Source organism: Suhomyces tanzawaensis (genome assembly GCF_001661415.1).
Source record: "Suhomyces tanzawaensis NRRL Y-17324 unplaced genomic scaffold CANTAscaffold_1, whole genome shotgun sequence".
Lineage (NCBI taxonomy): Eukaryota > Fungi > Ascomycota > Pichiomycetes > Serinales > Debaryomycetaceae > Suhomyces > Suhomyces tanzawaensis.
In genome coordinates, this window is record NW_017963636.1 from 1,612,369 (window position 1) to 1,624,552 (window position 12,184).

The following is a 12,184-nucleotide window of genomic DNA, read 5'->3' on the forward strand; positions in this document are numbered from 1 at the left end:
CGACCCAGATGTGTAGGGTGGTGGAGTGTGCCCAGGAGAGGCGGGCCTTGGACGGCGCGGAGTTGTGACGGGTGGGCATGAAACTGTTCCAGCTGTCACTAAAATCAACCCCTTCCCTGCATCAGATTTCCATACCTTGCCACATCTGGAAGCGGATAATTTCTTGCGTAATTCGGCACTGGAACCTCAGACAAATGTCAGTGATCACCTTCACCTGCATGTGACGTATCTGCAACATCCGATTCTCCCAGGTAGGACTTCCCATCTGGGTCCTCGGCAGTGCCGGTGGTTGCATCCTTCCATGCAACCGTGAAACCCGAACCAATGGCCAATGGTTCTGGCGTTGTGGTGGTCAGGTGCAGAAAATAACCCTTTTAGTGGCATCATCTCGTAAAAAGTAGATCGACGCACATAATTTAAGCTTCTATAGTTATTCGGAACCGTTTCACACATGAAATTCACAGTGCCGTTTCATGTGATGCGGTCACGACGTTTGGAGGTGGCGGGTGTCATCGTATGTGTGGATGTGATCCGACACTCCTGCGTGTTATAAGTAAAATGTACTTTGGTCTGAAACATCAACTCCAGCAAATGTGTAACTGATGCCCACATCTGACCCCAACGTGCCAAAGCATCTCGTGTTGACAGAACTAAATATATATTCACAGGTGCTCCTCCAACAACCGTCATCGTCCCCCACATCCATCGTCATGCTATCCACCATCCCTCCCAAGCAGAGAAGAGTTCCCGAGCCTAAGATCACCCGCAAGGTGGTGTTCAACGTGTCCCAGAGCTTCAAGGTGGATCGTGTTCTCGGTGAAGGTGCCTACGGAATAGTATGTCTGGCCGTGCACGAGCCCACCAGCATTCCTGTGGCCATCAAGAAGATCGAGCCCTTTGAAAAGCCGCTCTTTTGCTTGCGTACCCTCCGCGAAATCAAGCTCTTGACCAAGTTCCGAGGCCACGAGAATATCATCCAGCTCTTCGATGTACAGAAGCCGTTGAGCTACGACCACTTCAACGAGGTCTACCTCATCCAGGAGTTCATGCCCAGTGATCTTGCCAAAGTGATCCAGACTCACGTCTTGAGTGACGAGCACTGCCAGTACTTCACCTACCAGATCTTGCGGGGCCTCAAATACATTCACAGCGCCAACGTGATCCACCGCGACCTAAAACCTTCCAACGTGCTTATCAACGGCTCCTGTGACGTCAAAATCTGTGATTTTGGGCTTGCCAGACTCGACAACTTGCGTCACAAATTCAAGGACGATACCAGTGGTGCTATCGGAGGCATCTCAGCCCTCACTGAATACGTGGCTACCAGATGGTACCGTGCGCCCGAAATCATGCTCACAGCGTCTCAATACTCCACTGCCATAGATTTGTGGTCAGTGGGGTGTATTTTGGGTGAATTTTTCACTTACATACCATTATTTCCTGGCACAGACTACAGAAACCAGCTCAGCTTGATCTTCGAGCTATTGGGCACACCAACAGGTTCTGATTTCCACAAAATAAAATCTCCTCGAGCAAAGGCATATATAAACACCTTGCCTTTCAGAAAGAAGTTGGACATAGACAGTGTGTTGAATAATCATCCTATGCGATTGAAAAAGATCGGAAACGTGCCAATAAACCCCCTTGGCCTTGATTTGTTAAAAAGATTATTGACTTTTGACCCCGAGAAAAGAATTACCGTGGATCAAGCCTTGGCCCATCCTTACTTAAAAAATTACCACGATCCTAACGACGAACCCATAACTACCCCAATGAGTGCGGAAGAGTTTGACTTTGATGTTCCCAAGGACCAATTAAGTACCGAGGTCTTGAAGAGAGAGATGTTTGAGAAGATCATGAATCGGTAAAATTCATATTCATATCCCTAGGAGATTTGTTGACAAGATACACCTGGTTTTACATCCTACTCTTCATACCCCATTATCAGAAAATGTGTAACAGGCAAGAAAGATTCAGGTCGAACATCCCAAGACCTCAGAAGTACAATTTAGTCTGGTACAATATTTTGGCAAGTTTTATCCACAGCTTGTTTTGGGTGACAAATAATTGATAGACTTAGTGTCCACACATGTAACATTATTGGTACCGTTCTTGCATTTGCTCGAAGGTACACTGTATATTAGAAATGCATATTTTAAGAAATCATCAGGGTAAAGTATATTTTGTCGAATCTAAGTTGACTTAGCGCCTTTTGATCGAGTCTAGACCATTGTAAAACAACGCAATTTTCTACGAATAACCTAATTATTATCAGGCTTTTTCAGCAGTTGGGCAGATTGTTCCCGAACCTATCTCTTCTCGACAGTGAAGAAATGTAAGAAAACATAACCCAAAACTAGGAAAATTGCACCCAATCCTCCTAAAAACTTGACATCCTTCCAGAAAGCACTCACAGTGAAACCAAAAGAACTCAAGATAACAGCTCCAGGAACTTCAATAGATAATCCAAACTTCTTTTCTCTCAAAATCAAGTCTTTAACTTCATTAATGGCCAACGCCTCGTAGGCATAGTGGAAGACGGAAATCCATTCCAACCACTTGATTTGCAAGTTCAAATCAGTACTGTTGATGAAGAGGCCCGCGAACAACAAGGACATTAACAAAACCAAAACACCAATCATGGTTGAAGTACCAGGTTCCTTGATTAGGATACCAACAATAAGCATCTCAATGGCCACAGTGACATTGAATAAAACCAATATCAAAAGAGTCTTAATGAACCCGTTATGCTCCATTGTCAACCCAATCATTGGATAGGCAATACTTGCCAAGATGACTGGGGGCAAGACTCTCAATGGCAAAACATCACAAACAATCTTACTGGCATAGTAACTGAATGGGTGGTAGTAATTGTTGGCTCTTTCTCTGACAAAAATTATTCTCTCAGTGGAGAAAGAATGTAATCCGGTCAATGACGAGAACCCAAAGAATGCGAGCATGAAAAAGAACAAGCCCAATCTGTTTTGGAATCCACTGATATCGTTGGAGACATCGTAGTATAAGTATCCACAGAAAGTCCCCACTATCAATGACAAGATGTAATGGGTCAAAAGTAATCTAGGATTCCTGTATAAATTCTTGAAAGTTCTGGAGGATAAAATCAAGATTTGATTTGGAATGCTTGCCTTCTCTAAGTATTGCGAACTTAACTCCAAGGGAATGGAATTTGTGACTCCATCCTGAATCTCAGTTTTCAAGTCATTTGCCAATGGTGAATCACCGTAGATTTGGGGTAGTTTATTACGAATCTGGACCAATTGATCAGTTTCATCAGAACTATCTTTGGTACGACCCAAGATATCATGATTATATTCGTCACGATGAACAGCAAAGTGTTCCCATTCTCTGGTAGTATCTTCAGAGTTAGATTGGACAAATTGTTCATGAGAGTCAGCGGGGACAACCGTCTCACTAGTAGTAACACCAGCGATACTAACTGGCAAATCAGATGCCTTGACAAGTTTCTTATGATCCACAGTTATATCAATAAGATAATCAGCGATGTTATAACCCAACGGACATTTGTAGCCATTTCTACTGAAAAAGTCATTGCACTTGATCATGTCACCAGAATAAACCAAATCGCCTTCGCTCAACAACAACAACTTATCAAATAATGAAACGATGTTACTTCTTGGTTGATGAATAGTGAAGACAATGGTTCTCTTGAAATCTCTTGACAACTTGACTAAACATTCAATAACATTTCTAGCATTATAAGAATCCAAACCTGAAGTTGGTTCATCCAAAAATAAAATGGAGGGGGATGTAACCAATTCACAGGCGATAGAGACTCTTCTCTTCTCACCTCCCGAGATACCTCTTTTGAAGTTGGAGCCAATGACACGGTCTTTAATCCCGAGAATTCTCAATTCGTTCAATACCTCGATAACCCGAGCTTCCTTTTGTCTAACACTCATAGTTCTTGGTAATCTCAATAATGCACTGTTTAAAACTGTTTCATAAACGGTTAAGGTCGGTATTAAATGATCTTCTTGATCTACGAATCCAATTATTTTCTTGTAATCAGACTTATTCAAGATGTTGCCATTAACATAAATGTTTCCAGAAATTTCACCTTCCTTATTCTTGGCTGCCAAAATATCCAATAAAGTCGTTTTACCAGCCCCAGAGCCACCCATGATAGCGAGACATTCGCTTGGATTAACCAAGCCGAATACGTTATTCAAAACCTTATGACCATTGGCCACTTTGAAGCTTATGTCATTGAAAGAAAGTGTAGTTGGAACGAAGTTTTGGTTCAATGCAGAGGTCTCTGCGTCGAAAGAATCATAAGAACCATCGCTATTTTTAAACAAAGGTGACCTGTTGATATTGTAAATAGAGGTAATAACAATCAAACCACAAATGAGGGCGACTCCAGTGATGACAAAGATGTTTCCTGTGGTCAATCTCCTCTTTCCAGGCAAGTCATAGCCTGGAATCTCACTCTTATGTATACATTCACCAGCATTACACTTTAAGGTAATGTATGGATCTCCGAAAACACTCGAAATCAAATCATTCATGCTTGGTTCGGAGAATTTGCAGGATTTTTGCTTGACATTGCAAGCGAAATCACCAGGTCCTCTGATGGTCTCGGTTAAAAAGTCAGAAATATCGATTGAGCCTTCTTGCCCACACAACATTTTTCCTGGTAGACACTTGCATGCTACTTCTTCACAATTATAGTGAGTTGTGTTTGATTTCAAGTCGAAGTCAAACTTACACTTATCCAAGTCACAATAGAATGATTCCTTTTGATCGATCCAGAATTGGAAATCACACTTTTCAGCGGTTTTGTTGCATGAAAACGTGGCTTGGGGCTTTAAGCCGTTCAAGATGGAGATAATTTTTGGATTAGTGACATCACACATTTGATGGTTTTTATTAACAAGGATACCTGATTTGTAACAGGTTCCCTTGAGGCCCTCGGGCATGAAGGCATCACACGATTCGTCAGAAGTACACATGTTACAGTTGATACCATCCCAACCGTTTTTGCAAGCACATGTTTCGTTGGCATCTCTTACAGGTCTGTTTTTGTTGCCGTCCGACAAGCTGCCACACAAGGGCTCCGAGCAGTCCATACCCCCGTAACCATCACGGCATTCACACATACCTGTAAATGAGTTGCACTGGGAGAACTGGGTACATTCGAAGTTGGGCAAGTTGCAATTGAAGCATGGAGGACACTTATCATTGTCTTCTGCAGGTGGCTGGGGCCTGACGTTGAACACGTTATTAATTGCGGCGTTGGTGATGATTTTATCGAGAGGGTACGATGTTAATTGGCCTTCAGCAAGCGGTTCAGAGCTGGCTTGTAGACCAGCAACGGTGGCAACCAACCAGGCTAAGCCAAGGTGGAACTTCATCGCTACTTATGGAGGACGGATGAGGTAGCACAGGAAGGGTGACACGGGCAAAGGAGGGTTTGAGCGATGGATTAGGCGTGATGGATAGCCAGCTGGTTCTAGATATGATAAGGCAATTGGGGTGGGGCACGTGAGGGTTGCGGGTTTGCGATCGCCGAGTTAAATACAGGTCCCGTGCGGGTGGGTCACGGGGAATGTGAGTGGTATAGTATCACAACTATACACAACACCGTACTACCATGGCCCTCAAACAGAGCAAAACATATAACCAGGGCCGGTTCCGAAGAGTCCTCCAGTCCAAGCTCGTGGCCACTGACGACGGAGTGCTGAAACCAAAGCACAAGGCCACCATCGCCAATGACAACAGTGATTTGTTGATCTACTTGATCTATGTCAACTACATGAGTGAATTGTTGAAGGAGGGTGCCAGCTCGCGCAACGGAGACTCAGGAAGCGAGGGGGAGGTCACCACGGAACGGTTAGACCACGCTCACGCCAAGTTGATGAAACGGTACAGGGGTTAGGAATCAAAGTGTGAAAAAGCCGAGAGAGAAGAGATAGGGATTATGTACCAGCTGCTGGTGCTGGAACAGTGATCCCGACCTGGCACATTAATTAATCCAAAGGTCAAACGAAAGGAATTTCCCGTAACACCGGAGAAGAAATCGTCTTTGGTGCCTATGATAATGCCGGTGATGAGGTCGATGACGATATTTCGGGCTAAAGTGGAGTAATCAGCTCTGACAAAGAAAGGGTATTGTTGGCCTAATGAGCTGTAATTACGGGTACCTGAGCATTCAAGTGACGATTGTGATCTTCTGTCCCCCTTCAGTTGTTTCGATTCAATGGGAGTGAACGCTCACCCAAGTACCCTGGGTATCGTTCCAGTTTGGCATTCAAAGGAATCGCGGCCGTGAAAGTATTCGAATAAAGTGGTAAAACACGATTAATAGCAGATAATATTGTGTTTGGGCACCAAACACCAAAAGAAAGCCATGGTTGGAGAAAGTTGGAAAGTTTAGACAGGTATCAATTTTGGGACTACCTTGGGCTTGAACAGCTGATCAAGGTTCCTGTGGTAGTGGGATACTATAGCAAATGGATGAATGTTTCCTTAGGTATCTCTTACTAGTCTCCGGAATGAATTTCACCCACCTTTGATTTGATAAATTGATTCATTTCGGGTATTTCATACATGGTCTCACTAATAGTTGGCACCCCGCTTAGTGCGAGAGCAGCAAGTAATCCCTACAATAGGCACCATGGCACAATTAATCACCAGTCTATTTATTCCCTGCTGTATCCAGCAAATCTATGTACATCAAAAAACGGTGTATGGGTTTTTGAGGGTGTCAACCATCTCAATGGCTTGTTTAGGGTCTCTCTTATTATATACAAACAACCCTTGCAATTGAGCGGTGCTGACCGATTTCAAGTTCAACGACTTGAACTTGGCTATGAACTGATCACATAACTCATCTTCATTTTCATAGAATCTCATGAACATCTTTCTTACTTGGAATTCAGTAGCGTTGTCGATCATAACCTTGAAATCGACTCTTCCAGGTCTCAACAAGGCGGGATCGAGCTTCTCAGGATGGTTGGTGGTCATGAAGGTGATGCACTCTTCTGCACTAGCCACACCATCCAATGCGTTTAAGAGTCCGGAAAAGGTGACCCCCGAGTTGAACCCTTTTTCGTCACTCTGATCTCTCTTGTTGAAGGCAGCATCGATGTCTTCCAATAACAAAATCGATCTTTCAGGAATATGGTTCATGAGATGGTTAAGTCTATCGTCGGTCAAGTTGTTCTCGGACAAGTTTAAAATACAAATGTTGTAGTCCAATTCGCCAGCCAACGCCTGAATGAAGGAAGTCTTACCACTTCCAGGCGGACCATATAACAAGTAGCCTCTTCTGTAGGGAATACCTCTCTTGTGGTACCAATCACCGCTTTGCAAGAAGTCCTTAACATCCTCCACGATGGTCTCGGTGATGCCGTTGTCCAAGATAACCGATCCCAACATGCGCTTCTTGCGAGGCTGGCCAAAGGGTCTCCACTCGGGGCCCCACGAGGTGTAGAGAACGGTTTTGCCCTCTCTGGCCTTGAGAGCCAACTTTTTGGCTTCGCCCAACAACTCGCTGAACAAGTATCTGTCCTTGTAGAGGGTGGTCAAGGTGACGGTTTCGAAGGGGGTGCCGCTGGTCATGTCCAAGAGTTTTCCCGATCTTTCTCTGTTGACCAACATGTAGGCGCCCTTGTACTTGATGAGATGCTTGCCGGGCCCTGGAACCAAGGAGAACTTGGTGGAGACCGCGCCGTTGTCGTGCTGGACGAAGTTAGTTTCCACCGACAAGTGTCTCAGGCTTCTGTGCTTGTACCTGGACATCCACTCGAGGAACCAGAGGTACGACTTGTCCTTGGACGGAATCTCGAGATCCACCAACATTTGCCGGTACAAGAAGCCACTGGTACGGACGATCCCCAGCCGTGCCAACGCTAGCGTGGTTCCCAACACCATGAGGCCTCCTCCCGCGGCGAAGTACGGGTTGTTGACCACCACCTCGTTGAAGCCTGCCAGAAGCATGCCAGTGATGGTGCCGTCAGAATTGCTGGTGATTTTCTGCAAATCGAAGGCGGGAGCGCCTGGACGAGCGCCACCAGCGCTGCCACCAGCGCTGCCAGACGAGCTCACGGGCTCCTGCGTCAAACTGGTATCGCTCATGTTGTTAAGATCTCAGCGACTAACATTGCAACCGCAGCGAAGTGTGAAAAATGTCGTGCTCGTTGCCAAGATCCATAACTGTGATCACGATCATCTATACCCACCGCCATCCCCAGGCACCACCGTTGTTTCGCCATGATTGAAAACACCGAATTGATGTCTGGCCCAGCGCCCCCACCACGCTCGGGGTCGGGGTCGTCATTGTCTGCCGATTTGGCCGAGCCCTTGAACCGATCAGCCACTGACGTGGCATCCATTCCTGATCCCAACCGCCAATTCAAGAGCAACAATCCGTTCCTCCAACAGGCCGACTGGAACACTACCGCTGCCACAGTTTCTGGCGGCGAATGGGCAGTTCCTACCAATTCAGAGGACTCTGGAGCCACGGAAGCCCCCCAGCGTGATTCCAGCCCGTTGGAGCCTTCCCCCACCCCAGAGGAATTGAAGGCATATCCGTTCAAGACATTGAACAGAATCCTCGATGACTTGAGATGGACTGTTCCCTTCAAAGCCAAGTTCAGCACCAGTTTGTTGAACAACAAGCCCATCGACTACTCCTCCAACTTGAGCAAGATGGCTCAATCCAACCAATTCGAGTACGACGTGTTGACCTTGAACAACAGCTTGAACTACGCCCCCTCCTACGAGGAGATCCCCGAAGCCGAATCCAACCGCACCTTGAAGATCATCAGAGGCTTGATTACAAATGCCAAACACGACACCTACCATTTCCGGTTAATGATATTGGAGAAGGTCACCAACCCATTCTCTCCCATCGACAAGCACGAGTACCACATCATTCCCCACTCTGTGCTCGCCAAAAATGAGTTGGATGTGTTGAGACACGGACAAGAGTCCGGCTTACTAGATGACGCATACTTTATGAGCTCGAATAGCAACCTCAATCACATCTTGAGAGTCAGTGTGTTCAACCCTGAATTCTCTCGCGATGATTTGTTTCAATTGACTGATGAAGAAACTATCAAGAATAGATATTTAGAAGGCATGAAGAACCATCCCAATTTATCAGCAGACACCATCCCCAATCCCATCCATTGCTTCAAAACCATGATAAAAGTGCTTAAGGGTCCCATATTGCTACCTCCTACAGATTCCATTAAGACTATAAGCTTGAAAAATACAGTCTTGGACTCACAGGTTGATATTGCGTTCCTATTGAATAGGTTATCATTTAGCTTGAATTCAGAAGAGACTGATCTCATACCTCCAAGTCTACACACATCTCCAGAATTGAAAGAAGCTTATGTCAGAAAGGTGATTGAGCTCATTTTTTGCGCCAAAGTCTATGGGAAGAAGTACTCCAACAATGAGTTTGAAACCCAATATTCATACTCCGATAACTTTTCATTAATTTTCAGTCATATTCCAGAGTTTGATAAACACATAAACTTAGTTCATTTCAAAACCCACAATTCAAACCACTTACCATTCTTGATTAATCTTAGTATTTGTTCATTTTTCCAGGATGAGCTCATTGTTAAGTGCTTCGAGAACACTGTCAAGTCTGACCTCACGAATAAGCTTCATTATGTCGACTCATTAAAGAGCACTATTAATTTCAGGAACGGTTCCTCTACCAATAACAAGCTTGCAAAATATCTCAAGAACTTATCCACGCATGGAGAACTTGTGGGTTGGTACGATTATGTCGAGTCTATGAAAGCGCTAGGATTGACAGCTGAAGATGCCCAAAGTCTTCAAAATATAGATGATGATGTTGTCATTGCGATGTACAAAACCAATTATAAGTCGGATTTGAAGAACTACACATATTTCCATCGCCATTTAACTACTATTGCAAAGGCCAGAAATTCAACGAAACTCACTAATTTCATTGATAATGAGATTATTCCTTTGGAATTGGCTTTGGAGGAATTGGGTGTCGAAGAAATTACCGAAGATGAAGTGATTATTACTGCGTATGAATTCGGCCTAGACGAAGTGATGCAAAGTAATGGTTTCAATAGTTCATCTCCTAAGGTTTCACTTTTGAGTAAATCCTTACTTTCAGTTGCTGTAAACCGGAAAAGTTATCTTTTGTTGAATTATCTTGAAACAAAGTTGCCAGACACTATCAAGGTCTCCAAAGATATCACTTATGCAAGAGCTCTTGAAATTTTAGGATGTCAAACAAGCTCATCCGAATTTGAACTTGTTACCAATTTCCAGAGCAGACTTATTTCTAACGTGGAAAATGAATTAAATGATGTCCGTATATTGAGATACAGTTTGAAATTGATAGCCGAGAACAAGAAGTCGGATATTTTATTCAGTTTCTTAAAGAATGGTAGAATAGACCCAACACTATTGCCTGCAGAGAATTGGCCAGCTGGTTTGGATAATATCGGGAATACGTGCTATTTGAACTCATTATTGCAGTATTACTTCTGTATTAAACCATTGAGGGAGTTGATATTGAATTTCGAGGAGAAGGACCTTGATCTCTTACAAAATCGTAAGATTGGTGGTAGAAAGGTAGAGGAAGCAGAAATTGCTCGTTCCAAGCAATTTATTTATCACTTGAAGCACTTGTTCAATGAAATGATTCACACCGATAAAAGATGCGTTGAGCCATCGAAAGAATTGGCTTACTTATCGTTTTTGCACCTTTCACAGCCTGTCACATTCAAAGAGAATAGGTTCGACGAGAAGGAAAATGATATCATAGATCTTGAAAGTGATGAGCCAATTCTTGTCTCGTCTCAGTCAGAATCAGATTTAGATGTGGAAATGATTGAAAGCTCAGCACCTGAACTCGATAGTCATATTGAAAATGTGGAAATCATTGCAGATGAAAGTCATGAGGAGCGTAATCCATCCCAGATTTTGCCAATCAGCACTGATCAAATGGAGAGCACTATTGAAGTTGGTAGACAGCAAGATGTTACCGAATGTATCGAAAATGTGACCTATCAAATTGAAACGGCCTTGGAACCGGAAGAATTAGAGGAAGATGGTGAGCAGGTTGATCTAATCAAAAAGCTCTTTTATGGTAAAATTAAACAAACAATCACTCCGTTAGATCTGATCAACAAACAACCCAGAATATCAGCGGAAAGGTTCTTTAGTTTGATCATTAATGTGAGTGATAATCCGAAGAATATTTATGATTCGTTGGACAATTATTTTAGTGAAGATTTGGTTAAGCTTGAGGAAGGATATGTTAAAAAGTCTCTCACTATTAGTGAACTTCCAGAAGTGTTGCAGTTCCATGTTCAGAGAGTCATGTTTGATAGAGAACGTTTGGTACCTTATAAATCATTGCAACCGATCCCCTTCAGCGAGAAAATTTACCTTGATAGATATTTGGATACCACCGATGAAGAAATTTTGTCCAAGAGAAACGAAGTTTTCAAATGGAAATCGGAGATACAGATGTTGCACGAAAGAAAGGAAAGCATCTTAAAGGTTGATGACACTACTCATATGAACATCATTGACTCTTTAAGGACCACAAAGAAGTTTATCGAGTCAAAAATTATTCCTAATGAATCTTTTACCTTTGATGAAGCAACTTTAATGAAGATAGACAACCAAATCACTAGTTTGAACGAAGATTTGACAAAGATAGAAATTAGATTGACTGAATTGAGGGAAAAAGTTTCGAACCAATTCACTTCCTACACCAAGGTTGGCTATTCTATATTTGCTATCTTTATCCATAGAGGAGAAGCAAGTTATGGCCACTACTGGGTGTATATCAAAGATCCTCATAGAAATGTCTTCAGAAAGTACAACGATGAGGTGGTGACTGAAGTTCCATTTAGCGAAGTTTTCAACTTCAATGATGGCAACACTGCTACGCCATACTACATCGTGTATGTTAAGGAAAACTTAGAGAATGAGTATGTTGAACCATTGAAAAGGGTAATTGGTACACCCAACTAAGACGAGCATATAATAGTTAGAGAACGGTGATGATCGGAGATTTGAGATCTTCCGAATAAACCAACGTTCCAAATTAAATACAATAGCGTGGCGTCCACGTAGTTTTATAAATGAAAAAAAATCTACATTTTAAGCCACAAGTGATTAATAAATG

The 12,184-nt window shown here is 43.3% G+C and overlaps 5 protein-coding genes across 5 annotated transcripts; 3 read left to right on the forward strand and 2 right to left on the reverse strand.

Annotated features, from left to right (window-relative positions):
• Nucleotides 1-710: 710 nt before the first annotated feature.
• CEK2 (Cek2p) lies at nucleotides 711-1,868 on the forward strand (the record flags this gene model as incomplete). The annotated part of the gene is made up of 1 exon (XM_020208839.1): nucleotides 711-1,868. The coding sequence occupies one exon, from the start codon at nucleotides 711-713 to the stop codon at nucleotides 1,866-1,868; it is 1,158 nt and encodes a 385-aa protein (XP_020067148.1).
• Nucleotides 1,869-2,309: 441 nt separating this feature from the next.
• ADP1 (putative ATP-dependent permease) lies at nucleotides 2,310-5,396 on the reverse strand (the record flags this gene model as incomplete). The annotated part of the gene is made up of 2 exons (XM_020211404.1): nucleotides 2,310-5,317; nucleotides 5,351-5,396. 2 exons carry the CDS (start codon nucleotides 5,394-5,396, stop codon nucleotides 2,310-2,312), a joined length of 3,054 nt encoding a protein of 1,017 aa, XP_020067149.1.
• A 239-nt stretch (nucleotides 5,397-5,635) lies between these two features.
• CANTADRAFT_4074 (uncharacterized protein) lies at nucleotides 5,636-6,120 on the forward strand (the record flags this gene model as incomplete). Its single annotated transcript, XM_020208840.1, has 2 exons — nucleotides 5,636-5,915; nucleotides 6,023-6,120. 2 exons carry the CDS (start codon nucleotides 5,636-5,638, stop codon nucleotides 6,118-6,120), a joined length of 378 nt encoding a protein of 125 aa, XP_020067150.1.
• A 597-nt stretch (nucleotides 6,121-6,717) lies between these two features.
• On the reverse strand, nucleotides 6,718-8,121 carry CANTADRAFT_87972 (bifunctional AAA family ATPase chaperone/translocase; the record flags this gene model as incomplete). The annotated part of the gene is made up of 2 exons (XM_020211405.1): nucleotides 6,718-8,042; nucleotides 8,070-8,121. 2 exons carry the CDS (start codon nucleotides 8,119-8,121, stop codon nucleotides 6,718-6,720), a joined length of 1,377 nt encoding a protein of 458 aa, XP_020067151.1.
• Nucleotides 8,122-8,256: 135 nt separating this feature from the next.
• On the forward strand, nucleotides 8,257-12,030 carry CANTADRAFT_87973 (ubiquitin-specific protease; the record flags this gene model as incomplete). Its single annotated transcript, XM_020211406.1, has 2 exons — nucleotides 8,257-8,521; nucleotides 8,558-12,030. 2 exons carry the CDS (start codon nucleotides 8,257-8,259, stop codon nucleotides 12,028-12,030), a joined length of 3,738 nt encoding a protein of 1,245 aa, XP_020067152.1.
• Between the last annotated feature and the right edge of the window lie 154 nt (nucleotides 12,031-12,184).